The sequence below is a fragment of the Mugil cephalus genome, chromosome 17 (assembly GCF_022458985.1).
Source record: "Mugil cephalus isolate CIBA_MC_2020 chromosome 17, CIBA_Mcephalus_1.1, whole genome shotgun sequence".
Taxonomy (NCBI): Eukaryota; Metazoa; Chordata; class Actinopteri; order Mugiliformes; family Mugilidae; genus Mugil; species Mugil cephalus.
This window is the reverse complement of record NC_061786.1, coordinates 18,901,550-18,921,691: the sequence shown is the minus strand read 5'-3', so window position 1 is coordinate 18,921,691 and position 20,142 is coordinate 18,901,550. Positions and strand designations below refer to the sequence as shown.

At 42.0% G+C, this 20,142-nt stretch overlaps 1 protein-coding gene across 7 annotated transcripts in view; it reads right to left on the bottom strand.

Moving 5' to 3' along the window:
• Positions 1–195: 195 nt before the first annotated feature.
• nin (ninein (GSK3B interacting protein)) overlaps positions 196–20,142 on the bottom strand; it is a 31,930-nt gene continuing 11,983 nt past the window's right edge. For 3 of the 7 annotated variants that reach the window (XM_047610210.1, XM_047610206.1, XM_047610208.1), the window contains 25 exons: positions 19,457–19,502; positions 19,180–19,355; positions 18,485–18,631; positions 18,187–18,354; positions 17,263–17,399; positions 17,016–17,156; positions 15,589–15,763; positions 15,301–15,411; positions 15,113–15,202; positions 14,891–15,026; positions 14,239–14,360; positions 12,599–13,722; positions 9,260–11,578; positions 8,815–8,913; positions 8,655–8,724; positions 8,405–8,572; positions 8,216–8,323; positions 7,822–7,935; positions 7,184–7,330; positions 5,876–6,058; positions 5,645–5,779; positions 5,460–5,561; positions 5,041–5,133; positions 1,562–1,678; positions 196–1,015 (listed from right to left, as the gene is read on the bottom strand). In XM_047610210.1, the coding sequence (XP_047466166.1) occupies positions 809–1,015; positions 1,562–1,678; positions 5,041–5,133; positions 5,460–5,561; positions 5,645–5,779; positions 5,876–6,058; positions 7,184–7,330; positions 7,822–7,935; positions 8,216–8,323; positions 8,405–8,572; positions 8,655–8,724; positions 8,815–8,913; positions 9,260–11,578; positions 12,599–13,722; positions 14,239–14,360; positions 14,891–15,026; positions 15,113–15,202; positions 15,301–15,411; positions 15,589–15,763; positions 17,016–17,156; positions 17,263–17,399; positions 18,187–18,354; positions 18,485–18,631; positions 19,180–19,355; positions 19,457–19,502 (6,435 nt within the window). In that variant the 3' untranslated portion in view covers positions 196–808. Of the gene's footprint in view, positions 1,016–1,561; positions 1,679–1,796; positions 2,953–5,040; positions 5,134–5,459; positions 5,562–5,644; positions 5,780–5,875; positions 6,059–7,183; positions 7,331–7,821; positions 7,936–8,215; positions 8,324–8,404; positions 8,573–8,654; positions 8,725–8,814; positions 8,914–9,259; positions 11,579–12,598; positions 13,723–14,238; positions 14,361–14,890; positions 15,027–15,112; positions 15,203–15,300; positions 15,412–15,588; positions 15,764–17,015; positions 17,157–17,262; positions 17,400–18,186; positions 18,355–18,484; positions 18,632–19,179; positions 19,356–19,456; positions 19,503–20,142 lie in introns of those variants that run through there. The other 4 variants (XM_047610207.1, XM_047610211.1, XM_047610213.1 and 1 more) reach the window with 4 other exon arrangements.

The window sequence follows — 20,142 nt, the reverse complement described above, 5'->3', positions numbered from 1 at the left end:
CTTTCTTACACAGTTTTAGCATAAACTAAACATTATCACAGTGCTAAAGGAGCATTCAGTTCCAGACTATATTAAAAGAAGGGAGTGCAACTCTGATAGAAAATGAGGTGTAGAGTGCAATCAAGTAAAACATACCACCTTTCTGCATTGCTTGAGGATAGTTATCTCTATATAATGGACTCTCAGTACATCCAACACAGTCCACACATGCATTTTATTCATACATGTAACACAGACATTACCATGGTTTAGTCTTTAGTGCTTACTCTGCGACAATCAATAGTTCATAATGGCACAAATGCATCTTTACATGGTGCAGCAGATCATAAAAAAGAATAAAACAAAAAAACATTTTATTTAAATATATTTAAAAGTATTGCAACTGGACAGACGTCAAAGGTCTGCGAGGCCTCAGGTAGCGTGAGATAAAAGACTTTCAAAGGTCATAGGATTATTTGACTTTCTGTTTGCATGATTTCCCTACTGACGGACGGGTTTCTGTACATAAAGGCTGGAGGTGGACAGATAAAAGTACACTTACATCGAAAGTACACGTGCGTATTGCGTTTCTCTTTGGACAGAGACTTTTAGTATTGTTGTAGTGACAGTTATAACACATATAAAAATATAAATTACTGTAAAATAGCACATCTCATTTACAGTGAGGCTCCAAATATTAACTTAGAATAAAAATAATAAAAAAGAAATACTGCATATTCAGCACAGTTACGAGACAAACCCTGCTACTTGTGCATTTGGCTGGACCCGTTGCACAATAAATAGAGTGCAGTTTAACAGTTTGACACTTTCACTTGAGATACATCAGCGACGGGACGGGCGACGGACTCAGCTCGCGCACAATCTTGTTGAGGCTGGAGATCTTCTCCTCCAGCAGATTGTTCTTCTTCTCTGCGATTATCTGCCGCTGCTCCGTGATCTCCAGGGCCTTGATCAGCTGGGAGTTTTCCGTGTACAGGTCTTTGATCAGCACGTCGGCTTTGCCGTTCTTGTTCAGCTAGAAAAGCAAGAGCAAGAAAAGGGACTTTAAGTACTCGGTGAAGTAATCTTTTTGGAGAGGCCAAAGGAGAAAATATGCTGATCCTAGGGTTACATCAGACTCCTCAGATTAACATACCCACACGACTATGTACAGTAAGGAAAAAAGCTGCTTTAACTTAAGCACAAGATCAGTTTTAACCATAATCTGGTGACCTAAACAAGATAGCAAGAAAATACACTCACTGGCCACTTTATTAGGTACACCTGTTAAAGTGTTTGTTAACACAAATAGCTAATCAGCCAATCGCATGGTTGCAGTTCAATACATTTAGGCATGTAGAGGTGATCAAGACAACATCTGGAACATGACGATGAGTTCACTGTACTCCAATGGCCTCCACAGTCACTAGTTTCTGCGATACTGCGTGATGCCATCATGTCAATATGGACCAAAATCTCTGAGGAATGTTTCCAACACCTTGTTGAACGCATGCCACAACCTTTTACTAGCAAGGTGCACCTAATAAAGTGACCGGTGAGCGTGCATTTCATATGGACTGACCTGGTCTTTCAGCTGAGCGACCTTCTCTTTGAGCAGCAGCTTGACGTTGTGCAGCGACAGTTCGATTTCCCTCATGCGCTCCTCCATCTTCCTCATCTTCCGCTCCCTTTCATCCTGCTGAGGAGACAGTCGACAGTGTCACGAGGCTGCTACACGCGCGACAAAAAATGATGAGAAAGTCTCGACTCTCTGGCCTCTGAGGCGGCGTAAAAGCAGAAACAACAGACGGACGACGTTCAGTGTCAGCTACTTCCTTTATTTTTTAAATCTAATTCAATTTCTGCAATGAATGATTTACTGGTACATTCCTAAGAAGAGGACAACTCACTAAACAAATAAATAAAATATAAATAAGTATAAAATAATGCGATTTGTTCCAGATACATCTACAAAAAAAATAAATAATAATTTAATGCATAAATAAAACAAACACTAACATGATAAAATAAATAAATTAATAAATCAAAAATGCTCTGATTTTATATCCTAAATGAAACAAAAACACAGATAAAACGACACATTGTACTAATGACACACTAACCTGGGACAAACATTGAGTTCACATCCTAATAATAAATAAAAAGATAAACATTCAGAGTTGACAACTGTCGTATTAATGTGACGTGTTTGAACGGTTCTTGTTTAAGAAATACTTAAACCAGAAAGATGTGATTTACTTTGGTTGTGCAGCAGCAACAATAACAGGCCCAGAACACAAATACAAACATTCGACATGGAGTAGGTAGCTTATAGAACCATTTAACTAGTGTTAAACATGGAAATACACACCGTGGAAACTCGGTACCTTCGTTCAGAAACATCTAGAGACCCTGACTGGACTCGGACATCACCCGACTTTAACAGGTGGGAATGGTTTGATTGTTAGGAAAAGGCCTCAGCTCCTCGAAAGGCAAATAAGATTTAACCTCTGAGGAAATACATACCCTGTCACAATTATTAAAAAGAGAAAAAAAAAAGAGGTACAAGTGCATAACAGTAACTCCCAGAAAACACACGCTACATTAAAAAGATTCCCTGTAATCAGGACACGTATTTGAAACTACAAAAAGGATTTGGTCCCGGTTTGAATTTCCAGTGTCATTATTATTAGTAATTAAAATCCCATTGGGAGAAACATCGTTAGCCTTGTCTGTGTCTTCCTGCCACCTAGCAGCAGTGGAAAATACAAATACACCTCCAGGCTCCACGTTAGCTCACAGTCTCCTATAAGGAAGCAGAACGCCTCGGATTTTTCCCCCAAAACGCAGAAGAGGAAGAGCAGAATACGAGGAGAGAATAGAGCGAGGAGCAGGAAAAAGACGCCGGTGTTACAATCCACCGATCCGCCGGTAGCTGTCTGCGTGAGCCGCCCGCTGCTCCGGCATCGGCCCCTGGAGAGAAAAGGCAGGTACACTTCACCAGGGCTCTACCCCTCACCTCTAGTCTAAACACCTACTGTATACAGGCTGGCAAATAACAACTGCAGATGTGGGTTTAACCAAATTAATAAAGACAAGCAGCATATGTGAATCATGAAATTGTGAACTTATCCCATACAAACATGCACACGCACTTTGAAGAGTGTCCATAATAATTAACATATGTGACAAAATCAAGAGTTGTCTAAACGAGTCAGGAGTCGACAAAATGATGTCCCGACCATTAGGAATATAATCACAATTTCATGTTTATTTTACATAAAATTAACATTTTTCTTAAAATTTAATTTTACTTAAAGGTTTACACCACTTCTATGTGAAGTTTAGTCTCTCACCATATTCCCCAGAGTTGGATAAGTGAGAAAAAGTGTTTTTTAATCGGTCCAGGCATCGTCCTAATTCAGCAGTGCAGCTGTTAGCTTTAGCTTAGCATAGGCGCTGTGATGTAGAGTTTCCAATTTGCCAGTCGTTCGCAAAAAGTGATAAATAACCATAAGAATAAATAACAAAAAAAGCACGAGAAGCACCTGAAAACCTCCCAACTTCCATCAACACAGCGGCATGACTGGTATTTGCCGGAAATTAGTCGCAGGTCTGTAACTGCCCCAGACAATCCCTTTGTGTTAATGGCATCAACATTTGCAATTAACACAAAGTGATGTGAATGTACATGTCACAAGACGTAATTAGGAAAACTCTTGAGTTTATTTATCACTTTTGGAAATGACTGGCTAATTGGAAACTCTACATTACAGCGCCTATGCTAAGCTAAAGCTAACAGCTGCTGGATTAGCACAAGGCCTGGACTGATAATAAAAACGCCTTTTCTTACTTATCCATCGCTGGAGAATCCGGTAAGTGGCTTAATTTCACATAGGGGTGGCGTATCCCTTTAATGCAATACTTCTTCAGAGCTTCTTATTTCTCACAGAGCTGCTTTAGTCAGTAACCGAAACCACAGGTAGCACAAACAATTTATGCAACACCTGCGCATTTACTCATAAGTTCTTAGTAATAGATGGATAGTGTCATGCTACACATCAAAACAATAAAACTTGGACAATCTACATCTACCTGTCGGGGTGATAAGGAAGCTTGTGCAACATGAGTCAACAAAAGGTGACAAATGGAGGAAAAATTAAAACAGCCACCAGGACCACACCCAAGCGTATCACACCACTGAAACTACGTCAGCCTCCGAGATGGAAATCAAATAAAGACGACGAAGCACGACTAAGAGACACACAGGCACCACGGACTGAAATACCAAATCCAAAATGTAAACACTACACACACGCAAACAGGAGGATATGAGGGTGTGGAGATGGATCTGTGGCAAGCGGCGAGACGAGGAACACAGCGAAACCCGGTGCTCAAATATGAAAGGGGATGAAAAATGAAAAATAAATACACCATGGACCAACGTGACTAAATGACACTCAGCTCAGGTGTTTGGAAAGTTAATCATCAGGTTATTATAGTTTTTAAAGCTCTAGTGTGGACGGTTTGTCTCCCCCTTCTGGTAAGAACGGGGATGCTGCTTTGTTTGTTTTTTTGGAGCATCAGAGGAAATGTTGGTACAGAAAACTAATTTAAAACCCCGATGTCATGTAATGTCCAGCAATGTATTGGATGTTGACTCATAAAAGTTCATTTGCAGATTTTTTTTGATTGTTTGTTTTTTTTTTTTTTTTTACCAGAAATTAACAACCAGAAAGTATTTGAAAAATAATAAATATATAAAACCTATTATCCACCACCTGAATTGAGCGATTTCTCCAAGTGTTTGAAATACAATGAGTGTGTTTACATTCAACTCCCATTATATCTCACTCAGATGCCATGAAATGTGTAATGATAATTTTATTATCATTAACACAACAATAAACCATGATGTGACAAAAAAAATAAATAAATAAAATGTGGTAGTGACAGAAAATGACAGGAGGAGAATGTAGTACTAAATATTCATTTTTTTACTTCTATCCAATATTTAGCTTCTGTATTTTTTATATACAAAATATTTGGAAAATGTTGTACCTGCACGTTGTCTGGATCTTCACCGCGATGTTGTCCTCTGGGCATCCTGTGAGGAGATGGAGGAAGAAGTCCGACTAACTGAGCCTGAAAGGACTGAAAGTAGAAAAAAAAATAGATAAATAAATAAATGAAGTAAGTGGAGAAGGCTCTATCATAGAGAGAGTCTGAAATATCCTATGTAATTAGGGGTAAAGCACAAGAATTTGAAGAGAACTTCCTTAAGCAACAATAGATTATTTTTATTTTTCCTCTTATGTGTTGATATGTTATGTACGTTCAATTGAAAATCAATAAAAAACATGTTTAAAAATTAAAAAAAAATGGAAGTGGGCAAGAAAAAGTGTCCAGAGTAAATCTGATTATTATTATTATTATAATTTAAGCTACAAGCTCTTTAGAAACAGGACTCAATGACGTACCTCTAAGAGCTGTGTGGACAGTCGAGCCATTTGGGCTTTGAGCGCCTCGTTTTCCTGCTGAAGACTCTCCAGCTCCGAGTGTCTCTGTGCAGCTTCGCAGCCCTGAAACCAAAGAATGCACGCAATAAGAATTAAGGACTAACAAGAAAAGAAGACTCCTCGTTTAGATGAAAGGCGGTTTGTACCTTATTCAGCTCCCTTTGTGCTTCAAGCTCCTGCCTCAGAGCGGCGTTCTCCTGCTCCAGGGCTTTAACCAGCGACGACTGACTGTGTTGTTTGTTCTGCTTCAGAGACGAGACGGTCGCGTCCAGCTGACGGGCCTGAAACACACACAAAATAAAAGGGCTTTCAGAACAGTCACAAGGAGGGGAAATGGGAGCATGAATTTACTCGGTTCATAGTAAGCCTCATCCCACCTTCTCTCTGGACTGGACCAGGTCTTCTTTGATGCTGTGAACTTCTGCCTGGAGGCTCTCGTTGACTTGCCTCAGCAGCTGCAGGTCCTTGCAGGTCTCCAGACGAGACGTCTCCTCTCTGTGCAGCTTCTTGCTGTGGTTCTGCAGACTGCCGGAGCGCATGGACATCTCCAGGACATGGTTCTGAGATTAACAAAAAAAAAGGGTCAAGTTTTTTTATTTCCTTTTACCGATATGGTTTTATATTTGTTTTTATTACGTATGGGGGAAAAAATATCGATAAGACAACACATCGCAATACTCGATATTGTTATAGATTTGTGTATGTCTCTCTCTGCTGTAGTCCTGCAGGTGAGAGGTGGAAGGTTGGCTGCCAGCCTGTGGATTGGCTCATACTCCAGCCAATCAGAGAAGGAGGGACATATGAAAAGCTTCTGTTGTGTTGCTCTGTGGTGGGGACTAGGGACCAAGTTAAGACTGGGGTACCCTCTACATCTGCACACATAGACTACAGACTATGTTATCACACTAGGTCATGGGTTGCTGCCACAACTGTATTTTTATTATTTTTGGATGTTTTTGTAGCTAGAACAGTCAGGCCCTTTGTTTTCTTTTCTTTTCACACAGAGATAGTTGAGCTAGGCTCCTTTTGATTGTAATTTGTCTATTTTATTTGGCACAAGCCCCACATTGTTTGAAACCTACATCTGTTTGTGTACCTTTTCATTTAAGTATTGTAAATAAATCTCTTTTCTTAAACTGCCTCCCACCATCTCTGAGTTTTTCTTTGTTGATTGTCAACGTTACTGTTTCCAAATAAATGGAATAAATGTAACAGATATTAAAAGAAAAAGTCATGTTTTGGGCTGAGCAGGAGCGGTGGAAAGGCAAGTAACAGAAGCGAGGATGATGACGTTTGGAGACACTTTCTGGAGGTTTTCAAATGGAAGAAGGAACTAATGAGCTGGACAAAGAGTATGCAGTTTATAAACTGTGTTTTGACATTTATGTGTTTTGCATTACATGATGCTGAAGGCACTTTGGTGCAAATGCTTGTTGCTTTTAATGCGCTATATAAATGAAATAAACTGAAGAAACTTGATCCAGTTTTTGTGCAATATATTGAAAATGGATATTCTGATTCAACTTCTATACAACTTGTATTTTAAGCTGCATTTATATATATCGCAATATCATAATATCGCAATAATGCATAGTATCGTGACTCAAGTATCGTGATACGTATCGTATCGTTAAGTCCTTGCCAATGCTCACCCCTAGTTTTTTTTTTAATATATATCTACTTACTTTATCATTGGCATTCTGCAGCTGTTTGTGTAGCACTGTAACTTCATGTTTGAGGGAATCCCTCTCCTGCTGCACGACACGGAGGTCTGACTTCAGACGAGCATTTTGACGGCTCACGCCCTGAAGAGAATCATCCACGGTTTTGACCTGAAGGAGAAAATTAAACTCGTCAACAATCTTAAAAGATGGCAGATGGCGGGTCAGGAAATTAAGAGGATTTTATCTAAGATTTTATTGGCTTAGCCACTATGCATGCTGCTGCTGCTGCTGCTGGGGATGTCAAATGGCCTCACCACTGATAAATATGAAGGGAAACCCCCTCCTAAAACTTAATGGCACAATGTTGTAATACAATATGCATCTCTTGATTATTTGACATCTATGCTACGTGATAAGGACGACACTTTCCATGGATTATGATTTTATTATATTGGTCTGAATATTGCATCCATATTGTGCAGAGGATTTACTTAAGAATGGAAAATGTGGGGTATGAAACTTCTGTGTGTATGTGAACGTTTTTGTGTTCAGAGCTGTTCGTGTTATTGTGCTATTATCCAATCAAGCTGCTCATGGATGAATAGTGGGAAAAGTGTTAAATTTATTTTCACAATTGTAATTGTTCAGACTCTACTTACTCTCTCTTCAGCTTTGTTTAGCTGGCTCCTCAGACCGACAGTCTCTTTATCCACAGCCTTCCTCTCCTCGACGAGATGGTTGAGCCGACTCTCCAAAGCGTCCACTTTACCCGCCTGAAACAAAGACAACCACAGCTGTAATGAGCCTATTAGAGATCGACTGATACTGATTCTTTCAGCTTATGGCCGACGCGAGCTGCTGATATTTCCACTTATGTGACAAAAATGACACATTGACAACAAAGTACAAGTAAATACCGGCCGAGAATCTATACACAAACATCTCCACAGATCACAGCCCTCTCAAAGCTAGAAGATGGTTTAAAGAAAACAGGCAAAAGCAGGTGGACCCAACCAAACTTTTGTGTCTCTTTATTCATAATCTGATGCTCACCTTCTCTCTGAGCTGCTGTGACAGCTGGAAATTCCTCTCCTCCAGCTGTGCAGCGTTCCCCAGAGCCTTGGTCAACTTTGCCTTCAGAGCGGACACACACGCCGCCAGCTAACACAAAACAGCCACCGATTAACTACCAGCTACCACAGCACCACGACAACCGTCGACCCGCCACCCATCGCCGCTCACCTTCCGCTTCTCCTGGGCAGGGAACGCCACCCTCTCCTCGTTCTCCTTGATCAGCTCCTCCAGCTGCTGCTGCAGAGTCTCCATGTCGGCAACGTTTTGGGAATTTTTCTCCGACAGCGTCTCGTTCTCGTCCTCAAGCTGCTGGCTTTGCAAACGCAGCTCTGAAATCTGCAGGTGGACGGAGAGGGTAAATCTGAGCAGCTGCTTCTACTCACGCTACTGTTGAGCTCTTATTTAGTTTCTTCATTACCTGTTTCTTAAAATTTTCTGCCGCTTTTTGAGCTGCAAACTTCTCCTTTTTCAACTGCTCCAGTGTTTTTCTGTAGGTGTCAAGAATAAAAAAAAAAAAAATACATTTCAGGAACTGAACGAGGATGCTTGAACTGTTAATTAAGTTGTGTGCCGCTTACGTTAACCCTTCCTGGGCCTCTTTCAAGTCCTCTTCCTTCAGTGCAGCGATTCGTTGCCTGAGGAAGACGTTTTCTTCTGCAAGACGACTGGCTTCAGACCTGCAGGAAAACAACCAAACTGCATTAGGAAACGTCAGATTGGTGCTAAATATTTTTAACCTAATCCACAGTATGCATTTTTAGATTACAGAAACACCAACTGTTCACTGAAAGCAACTTTACACACACATTTCTTTTTGTTTTTTCCACTGGTGATCTACGAGGATCAAAGCAACTAAAACACAACGGCCCAGGATCTGTTGCATCGCACAAAGGGTTTAGGAGCTTAAACCACAGGTAGAACAACAGCGCTACGTTTTGTGTGTAACATCAAATCACAAGGGGGTGGGATTAACGGGACCACTGGAGACACAGAGGGTCGGGATCCTAGGCTTCTCTGTGTTACCTATGAGCTTGTGTCGTTTCGTTTAAAGTCTGTGACTTGTCTTGCAGCTCTGCGATGGCTCTCCGAAGTTCGGTGTTCTGCTTCTCGAACTTGGACACCGACTGAGCGTTCTCCTCCAGATACAGATCCAGTAAAGCCTCCTCCCCCTCCTCCTCCTCATCCTCATCCTCCTCCTCCTCGTTAGGGCTCTCTGGTTGCTCTTTGTCATCGGGGTGCAAACCTGAGAGAATCCCTTCCTGATTTTCCAACTCAATGAAGAGCTCAGACAGCTTTGTGTTCTCCTCCCTCATCCTGCTGATCTCATCCACGAGAGAAACCTGCTGATCGTGGAAGTCGTGGAAAACGTTCACCCTACTTTCCAGGCTCCAAACCCTCTTCTCAAGCTCCGCGTTTTGGTCCTTCAGTTTGGCGTTTTCACACACGCAGTCTTCGTATCTGATCTGAAGCTCGGTCGCTTCCAAGGCCTTCGTCTCCAGCTCCTTCACGTGATCCATCAGCAGCAGCATCTTCACCTTGAGCCCGTAGTTCTCCTCTAAAACCTGGTGGCCGCTTTTGATCTTCTCATTGTTGTGGGCCAACAGGTTCTCCAGTATCTCGGTCTTCTGCTGAAGCAAGGAGATTTTCTCATGCAGGAGGACGTTCTCATTTGTGGCGGTGTTATATAAAGAATGGAGCTTCCGGAGAGAGCTCCCCTGTTGTTCACGGTCACAATCTTCGCCCGCCGTTTCCACACAATCGTACTTTTCATCCGTCCCTCCTGTGGTTAAACGTTCACAATCTGAATCCACATTGATATCAGCTTCCTGTCCGCTGTCATGAGAGTCATTTGGTAAACGTTTAACCTCAACGTCCACAGGAGACGGTTCATCTGGGTCACCTGCTCCCTCCGGCGTTGAGGGAGCAGGGACCACATTCTCGTGACTTGGCTCGTCTTCGTGGGAAGAGCTTCCACGGTCCACAGCTGGAACATCTTGAGGTTCGAGTTCCTCGTCAGGCGACTCAGAAACTACTTTATTCTCTCCCAAAGCCTCAGGTGATGAGACGGGCTCACGCAGCATCTCTGGGGAAACGGCCTCGTTTTTTTTGTTTTCAGCATTCAAGTTATTTTCTGGGGATTGAGGTCTGTGTTGGTCACAAGGTGTCGATTCATGGCTTTCACAACAAAGTTCAGCTCGCCTGGGGCTTGTGTGCTGGGAATCAGGAACATCAACAACCTGATCGTCACATTGCTCACCAAAGACAGCGGCATTTTCAGGCTGTAAAATACTTGTCTCAGTCATTTCTGCTTGCAAAACTCTTCTATCATCTTGTTTTTGGTTATCGTCCTCATTGTCCTGATCAAGAGTCTCTACATCTTGTTCAACTAGAGTCTGAGATGGTTCCTCTGCAGACATCTTCTCCAGAAATGAATTAATTTCATTGGATTCATTTATTTCTTTTTCCTCAGCATTTTCTGCAGAGGCCAAAAGCAGTTTTACTTCCATCTCCAGCTCTTTAATTCTGATTTTAAGTGCATCCGTTTCCTCCCGAACCTCTGCTCCGTCACTCGCTTTTAGCTTCTCCTCTAGAACGGACATGTTTTCCTGCAGCTCCTTCCTCTCGAGCTCAAAGTCCACCGCAGACTGTTTAAGAAGCACCTCCAACTCCTCTATCTTCACCTTCAAATCGTCACGCTCGGTTAACAGCGCGATCCTCTCCGCGATCTGCCTCTCAGAAACGGAAAGCATCTCCGTGAATTTCGCCTCGAGCGCTGAATAGTTGCTCACGAGTTCTTCTCGCTCCTGTTTAAAATCCTCCACGGTTTGATTCAACAGGAGCTCCGTCTCGAGGGCTTTGTTCTCGGACTGAGAGAGAAGTTCGTTTCTGGCTTTCAGACTCTCCTGGAGCCTGTTATGGAGCTCGTTCAGCTGCCTACTCAGCTCGATTTCTTTCGTCTGAGCCTTACTGACCATGTCATCAAGCTCCTTCTGCAGCTGCTTGTTCTCCATCATAAGTGCTTCCACTTCTTTGTTGTGAACACTTTCTAGTTCCTGTCGTTCTTTCACCCACTCTTGATTCAGTCTCCTTCTTTCCTGATCCATGGCATCCTCTATTATCTTTCTTTGTTCCTCAGCGCTCTCAATAGCTTTCTGGATCTCTGCTTCCCATTGGAGCTTCTGCATGGCGTGGCTGTCACAAAGGTCCTTCAGCTCATTTTGATAGTGCTGCTCTAGTTTCAGAACGTCAGCTTGAAAACGCTTTGCAACAGATTCCTGATCACCTGAGAACCGATCTTCCACTTCTTTGATTCTCTGGTTGAAGCTGATCTCGATTTCCCTCCTGCACACGGTTATTCAATGATTGTTACAGCAACAGTTCAGGATTTTGGAGAATAATAAATATTAATCATTGAAAATGTGTTTTAAAGTAGTTAAACATATTGGGAAACTTAAGAGGACCAATGATAGACATTAGCTCATAATTCTACAAAATGTATCCTGTAAATAATAAACATTTAAGGCGAGACACTACAGGTGAATAGGATAAAATCTTTAACGAATAGAAATCACTACAAAACCTCTCCAGTTGATTACTTACATAAATACAATATTTTTTTGTACTACAAGTTTTCTGTGACTTTATATTTAAATACGCTAATGAGGGGTTATCTACTTAGATTTGTGCAAATTTGCATACATTTCCAGAACAGAAATCTGAATAATGGCTAAAGCGAAGTTCAAAATTCTTGTTTCATTTTGTTAACTTATTAGATTTCCAGGGATTTACAGAAAGAATATTGAATATCTGTTTTTTATCACTCCATAAATAACAAAATACTGTCAATAGTTTCTGTTCTTTGATTTTTCTTACTAATTTAGGCAGTAATTTTCTTCTTAGCGAAGCATTTTAAAAGTGTCCCTCAGATATACACAGACCGGCAAAATATCTGGTCACGTGACACTTTTGAACCAATTACGTTGTCAGAAATCGACACCAACCAATAAGAGAAAGACCAATTCAAAGCTAAACTCACATTACTTTCACACTTGGGTGCCAATACAAAGGATATGACCATATGTGGAGTCAACAGACTTCTGATGCAGAAAAAGAGCTTCACAACGGTACCTCATACGTCGGGGTAGAGACGAGCCTCACAAAGCTACGAGCCGGCTTAGAAAGTTGACTTTTAGTGAATTTAAGAGTAAATTAGAGGCGCTTTTTACAAACTAGTTTGACAGAAGACATGTTAATGAAGCAAAATAGCAAAAAAATCTCAAAATTGGGTGAAAAAGTCGCTGCCATGTTTCGTCTTAAGGACAAATAAAATGATTCTGACGAACACAGTAAAGTAACTCTCACCTCTCCCGAGCGATGTCGTCTCGTAGCTGGTCCAACGTGGCACTGAGAGCATCCCTCTCCTCAGCGTGTTTGCCGCTCAGCTCCTTCACGGCCTCTCGGTGACTCTCCTCTAGACGAGCCTTCTCCTCGGCCACCAGTTTCTCCAGCCTCCTCTCCTCCTCCTCTCTCTCGCCCTCAAGCTTCTCCTTCTCCTCGCTCAGCCTCTCCTGGATCATGCCTTCGTAGTCCTCCTCCAGCTGCAGCCTCTCCCTCTCCCACTCCTCCCTCAGCCTTCTCTCCTTCTGCCCAAACTGCTCCTGCAGCTGCAGCCTCTCCTCAGCCATCCTGTCCTGCAGATCCTTCCCGTGACTCTCCTCAAGCTGAGCTCGCTCCCTCTCCCACTGCTCCCTCAGCTTCGTCTCCTTCTCCTCTTGCTCCCTGACAAGTCTCAACATCTCCTCCTCCAGCAACACCTGCAGAGTCTCGTTATTCTGCTCGTCCAGCTGAGCCCTCTCTTTCTGCCACTGCTCCGTCAGCCTCTTCACAGTTTCATCGCGCTCCTCCTCAAACCTCAACTTCGCCTCCTCTAGTTCAGCCCTCAGTTTCTCCTCATGGCTTCCTTCCAACGTTTCCTTCTCTCTTTCCCAGTCATCCATTAATCTCCTCTCCATTTGAGCCATTTCTTCCTGCAGTTCCTTTCTCTGCTCTTCCAGTCTGACACTCAGCAACTCTGCATGCTCCTCTTTTAGCTTCTCCATCTCAGCGGCGTGTTGCCTGCTCAGCTCCTCCACCTCAGTTGAAAGTTTTTCATCGGCCTCCACCCGCCGGGCTTCGAGCGTCTTCAGCTGCTCCTCCAGGTCGGCGACGTGGGCGTGGGCTTCAAGCAGCCGGGCCCTGAGGTTTCCCACCTCCTCCTCCTGCAGGTTCTCGAGGTCGGCCCTCTCCTCCGCCTGCTTCTCCTCCAGACAGGTCCGCTCCAGCTCCGCCTGCTCGAGCTGGATCTGGAGCTCCCGCGCGTGGCTCTGAACGCCGGCCATCTCCTCCCTCAGCGCCTGCACCTCCTGCTGGTACTGGAGGACCAAGGAAGCTTTCTGGTCCTCGTGGGTCGCACGCTGCTTTTCCACCATTTTGTCGAATTCACTGATCTGCAGCGACATGAGGAAGATAGAGGAGTTTGATGAGGATGTAGCAAGACGAGAGATCAAATGAGCAGCTGATTCACGGAAGCACTTATAATTACATTTAGACTTTTTTCTTTTATATATATAATTGTGGGTCAAATGTTTTGCGATGATATAGTCTGTTTTGATATTGTCGGTCTGTGCCAAGGACCCCCAAACTGATGGAGAGATTAAGTAGGGACTATATATATTAAAGTCAGCCTAGCGCCATTTATAAATACACATTATTATCATCATTTTGCATTGAATATCTAGCTATTAAAAAAATACACTGGTCTGCAAGTAATATATACAGCCTTGTGATTGGCTCTACAGCAATAGGGGCGGGGCCTACTGTGTTGGATTCATGTGAATGAGCAGAAATTTTAATTTATGAGCGAAATATAAAAAAAAAAAAAAAAAAGTGTAATCAACCAAAGATTTTGCGACCAGGCTGGTATCATTTCTTAAACTGACAAAGTGCTGCTCTTCCAGACTAACCTTTGCTTCCAGCTGGTTCCGCAAATCCTCCATTTCTTGAAGGTGCTGCTCCTTCAGATGCTCCAGCATCATCTCTGCCTCCAGACTCATGCTGAAAGGCTGAACCTCCTCTGAACCGATACCTTCAGGAAAAATAAATAAAGATAATAGAGGAATCAAGATGAGGTCTGGTTAACTTTTGTATCAAAAATCAATGAGATGGCACCCAAACCTGATGGAGAGATTAAGTAGTGACCCCGTACCTACTATATGTGTTGAACACCTATAATTTACTATAATATCAGACTAGTTTTTAAATGTCTTCACATTTATGTCTCACCCCTGTTTTCTGCACTGAGAAAAAGACGTTGGAGCAACAATGTTCACGTGGACTTTCTTTTATTATTGTTGTTAATATTATTGTTATGATCATGAACTTTGTTCGTCTCATTTCCTTTATCAGATTATTCTGTGTGCACTATATAAACCCAAGCAAAGCATCTGCTGCGTCCACCGGGACAGTCTCAATGTACTTGTGATGTAAACATGACAGAAAATGAACATAACATTTGAGGCAAGGTTTCAGGTTGTTGTTGTGAACGTATTGTCCTTAGCGCCATGTAATGAGCCCCCCAGGGATTCTGTGTGTGCTGTAAATACTCATTAGGCCCACCTGGGTCGGACTCCATGCCGGGGCTTTTACTCTCCAGCTCCTCAGACAGAGGCTTGTGTCCGGGCTGATGACTTCGACCCAGACTGTGGAAGTCCTGCAACTCCGACTGCAGCTCGTCAATACGATCCTGCAGTTCCTGACAAATAAAAAAGAAAATGTTAAATGTTCTAATTCAAACTCACAAAAGAAAAGAATAATGAAACACTTTTCTGGTTTAGTTACCCTGCACTGAGCTTCGTAGCCGTTGCGTAGCTGTTTAATACGTTCCTCTTGGAGTAAGATGTCAGCACTGTTGGGGTCCAGGTCTCCAAACTAAACAATATAAAATCATATAAATGATTAAAAAAAAGAGACACACAAAGAGAGTTGAGAAAACCTATTTAAGAGGAAGTCACATAATGTCTCAGGACCTTGTCTTTCATAATGTTGTCCAAACTTGTCTGGAGTTTGGAAATGTGACTCTGCGCCTCCATAAATTTGTCGGTGCTGTCCAGTAACTCCATTTCAAGACGCCTGTTCTCCTAAAACAAACCCATAGCGTACAGTCGGTCATGTTCACGCTTCATAACCACGTATTACTTTAGGATAAACACAACATACTGTAACATGGTGATACAGCCGAAACGCATCCATAGCATCTTAAAAATTACAAATAAATGTAAAACATCACAGATTAATAACATTTTTTTTTCTAATACCTTCACTGAGATAGAGAGGTGGTCTCTGAGAAAAGACTCATCCTCCCTGATCTTCTCGATCTCGGCCTCCAGCTCCTCGCGCTGCAGGCCGGCCTGCTGCTGGATCTGGTCCATCTCCTTCATCAGCTCCGATCGCACCGCTGCCAGCTTCTCTTTGTGGTCCTGCTCAAGCTTCCTACAGACGTAAAACAACAACATTCTGTGTCAGGTTAAAAGGAAGCAGGATTTTTCTTAACCCACATCCCCTCAAAACCAAGAAAATATCTGAGTCCAGGCCCGTCACGATAATCACTAAATCATTAATTGTGCGGTAAATGAAAAGGAACTGGATAATTGTGCCGGCCTCGATACATCGCCATGCGTGTTTGTTTTCCTCCACGGCCACAAGCAGCAAGTAGAGAGCAAGGTAACGTAAATTTATAGGAATAGAAGGAAGGATTTCAAAGTGAAATGCCACAATCCCAGTTACATTTTGGATGTAACTGGAATGAGCAAGGTGAGAACATTTACACGACCGAGACGGTTCGGATAAAAAAAAAAAGGTAATTCAACCAACTTTCACATGCACCTGAAAAACAACCGTCCGATCCAGTTTTACCAGCTGGAAAAAAAAACTGCAGCTGAAGATGCAGGCTTCGACCTGATAGTCAACACTCACTGAGGCTTCAGTTGATGAAGTAAATATAAACAAAAATGCAAAAAATGGTGTCCGCTCACAGAGAGAAACGCAGCTCTTTCCTGAGAATCCATTTTATTTTTAGTGTTTTTTGCTTATTTTATTTATTTAGGATATTTAAAAGTTCTTGACATTCCAATTACAATGTAAAATACTCTTGACAAATAGGAGTTTATTGCTTTTGAAAGGTCATTATTAAGCCACATTAGTGAAAAACATGTTCTAATTATATTGTTTATCGGCAACACATCGTCCAGTAAAGTTTGTTGTCGTGACAGGGCTATTTGAGTCTTAAAAAGGAGAACAACTACATACTCTCTGAGGGGTATGCAGACACATTACAGGCTTAATAACTTGGAGTATTTTCCGAATATAATATTTAATTTATTTGGAGAGGAAAAAACACTGGATACATGTGTGTTAAGAAACTGGTTTAGAGAAGAAGAAAATAGCAACAGATTTTGGCCGCTTCAACGCCCAGAGGCTAAATCAGGTATTAGCACCTATAAATAGCCTCTTTATATTTATAAAGTGAAAGTGTACAATGCTAAATAGGATCAACTATGAGTGTGTGACAGAAACAGGAGTGACGGCTGTAATCTCTTAGTATTTTAATCCTTTAAATCCACCTCAGTGATCAAGCTCAGATCTTGAGGAAGAGACGGATTAAAACGTTGTGTATAGTCCGTCGACACGCGTCTCCTCACGAAGAACGGAATAAGGCCAAGTAATCTGAACGACGACGAATTACCTGAGATTGAGATTATTCATGTGCTCGATTGCAGAGTGATGCTCATCCACCTCGGTGGCCAGCTGAGTTTTCAGCTTCTCTGCTTTGTCCAGGTCAGACCGGATTTTCTCTTTCTCCCTGATTTCTCTGTCCACACGTTCACTGACAAGAGACAAACAACAGGAGCAATAATGTTACAATAATGAAGATTATCAAACAGTGTCACGATCTGAGGGAGCTGTACATTACTCTAATGATTCGTACTCACAGGAGATATCGAATCTCGGCTTTGAAACTCGCCAGAGCCGCCTGGTGAATCCCGTTCCTGGTAACGAGCAGCTCGTTTTCCAGTGCCATGGTGAGATCACTAAGACTCAGCTTTCCATCCAGGTCGAAATTCAAAGCCTGAAAAAAACGCTTTCTTTTATTCATCCTCTACTTGTGTTAAGGCGAGACACTATGGACGAACAGGGTAAAATCTTTAACTAATAGACATCACCATGAAACTTCTCCAGTTAATTACTTATTACTACTGTATCACAAGTTTATTGTGAATTTATATTTAAATATGCAAATGAGGAGTTATCTACTGTAATATGCACAAATTTGCATAGATTTCCAGAACAGAACTGTGAATAATGGCTAAAGTGAGGTTCAAAATTCTTGTTTCATTTCGTGAACGTGTTAGATTTCCAGGTATTTACAGAGAGAATTTTGGACACGACTTTCTACCACTCCATAAATCACAAAATACTGTCAACAATCCATAAAATCATGTATATTTTAATTGGAAACCACTATGTACCAAAACCAAACCTACTCAAATCTTTCAAAACATATCATATAATCATATCAACATATATAATATCAAAATATCAGATTGAATTTTCAGTAAATTAATTCAACATAAATAATGATCCATTGCTGATCGTCTCCACCTTTGTCTCCTTTTACCAAAGACAATTTACAAAGACTTCCTCTCTCCTCGACTTCGTCTGTCTTTTCTCTGACTTTTCTTACTTATTTCAGCTGTAAATTTCCTTCTCAGAGAAGAAGTTTTTGCAGATAAACACAGACCGGCAGAATATCCGGTCATGTGATACTTTTGAACCAATCAGAAATCTCGCCTTAAAATTTGCAAAAAGAACTGATTTCATACATTTTAAAAATGCTTGTTCAATGAGAGCCGTACCTGCAGGATCTCAGTGCTGTTATCTATTCCCTCTTCTACCCAGGCGTCCAGGATGTTTTCAACCGGAGCGAAACCAGTGCCGTCATCAAGTGTGGAGAAGAGACGCATGCCGATGGTGCTGGTCAAAGCGGAGGGAGTAGCGATCCTCCGGCCTCCTTCATCAAACGGCTGTAAGTCAAAGGAATCGTCTTTGGGAGGTTAAACACAATCTCAAAACTACTTCCTATGCATTTTTGTCATCCTATCTGTCTGTTGTCTTCAATACAAAATAGTTGAAATCAGCGAGTAAGTCGTGTACCTGAGTGGAGTGGAGCCGTTTAAGTTGTCTGTAGGGAGTGGAGGCGGACGGTGTCGGGGGCTTGTTGTGGTTTACGACCCTAGAAACAAACTCCTGGACGCTCATCACTCCATCAGAAGTCAGACTCAGGAGGATATCCCCGTTTATCTGAGAAATGAAAGCAGGAAAGCACGAGATGATGGTTTGTTTTTGTGAGTAATAAGCTCATTTTGTGAGAAAATTGTGTTTATTCTTGTGTAATAGACTTTTGTTACGCAACATGTGACTTTTTCTAGACGAGTCTAATTAACTTTTAACCCTCCAGAGTCCAGAGTATAATTACGTTCGCCACTACTTTTGGTTTTACCTTTATATTTCATCTTAAAAACACTTTACATTGCCTTGTTTGGTGTCATTCTTTTCAGCACAACCTCACGTGTCATTTTACAAACTTTATCAACACACTGGACCTAAATCGCCGCTAAAACCATAAAACCCGAGTAGGAAAAAGTTTACAAACATGTTTAAGGAACCACTGTTATAACTCAGAATGCAAATCTAAAGTGTAAATTTCAAAAGCTTGTGTAAATATTTAGCAAACAACAAAGCTATTTATAACTGTTGCAGGAAATGCATCACGCATTTCTGTACAACTATAAGACTAATACGATCTGAAAAAATGTAATAAAGCAAAGCCAGCTCTTCATTCAACACACCTCCAGGCCCATATGCTCACAGAGCATGAGCAGTTCAGCGTGACTGGCACATCCATCCCACGTTATGGCCAGATCATCACAGGCTTCACGTAGTTTCTCCTCTAAACGTGTGGACAGAGGACCGACGGATCCCCGGGGTGTACTCGGCTCATCTGGGTTCCAGAGATGCATTTGACCTGCACACGAGCCAATAAACGAGACGAATCGTTTATTGACACAAATCTCCAGGATAAAATCAAATAAAGTATTTCCTGAACACGCTGCGTGTGTGTCGTACCTTCGGCTTCATACTCCTCTGCGCTTGTGTCGTGAGCGTTCCAGCGCTGCAGGAGACAAAACCACAGAAACTTTAAATATCACACAGACCCTAGAAACAAAACCACTTCAAAGGGACTTTCTGGCTCTTCAATCGCATCGGCTTTTAAACACAACAGCAGCTGCATTTCCATATCCACAATATTACAAAATAAAAGCGGTATTTGAGAAATTTCTATACAGTATTTGTGCCCGTTTCCATTTAAAGGCGTCTCACAATATCCCATAATTCAGATAAGTTTATATCTATTCGTTCGAAAAGCACTTCATGATTTGAGAGGTTTTTCAAAGTGCTGGAGTTTCCATTACGACATTTCGGTTTTGCACATTCCTCGGGGTAATGGAAACGGGTCAGAAACAGACACACGGGACTGATTTTCACATGTGACAATCAGCCGACAATCTGTGTTGAAACATGTTTTTCAATTAGCCAAGGCTGAATGCAAAGTAGAGGAGGGGGGGGGGCTGGAGAGTCGGAGAAAGAAAAAAGAAAAAGAAACACAAGGGAGCTTTTGTGAAGGCACGGGCACGGACTGAGGGTGATGACAAAGAAAATTCGGCATGGGCAGACACACTTCTTTTTATTTCCTTCTTTTAGGCATATTGACACAGATAGCAGCAGAATCTGTTATAGTAATAAAAACAACA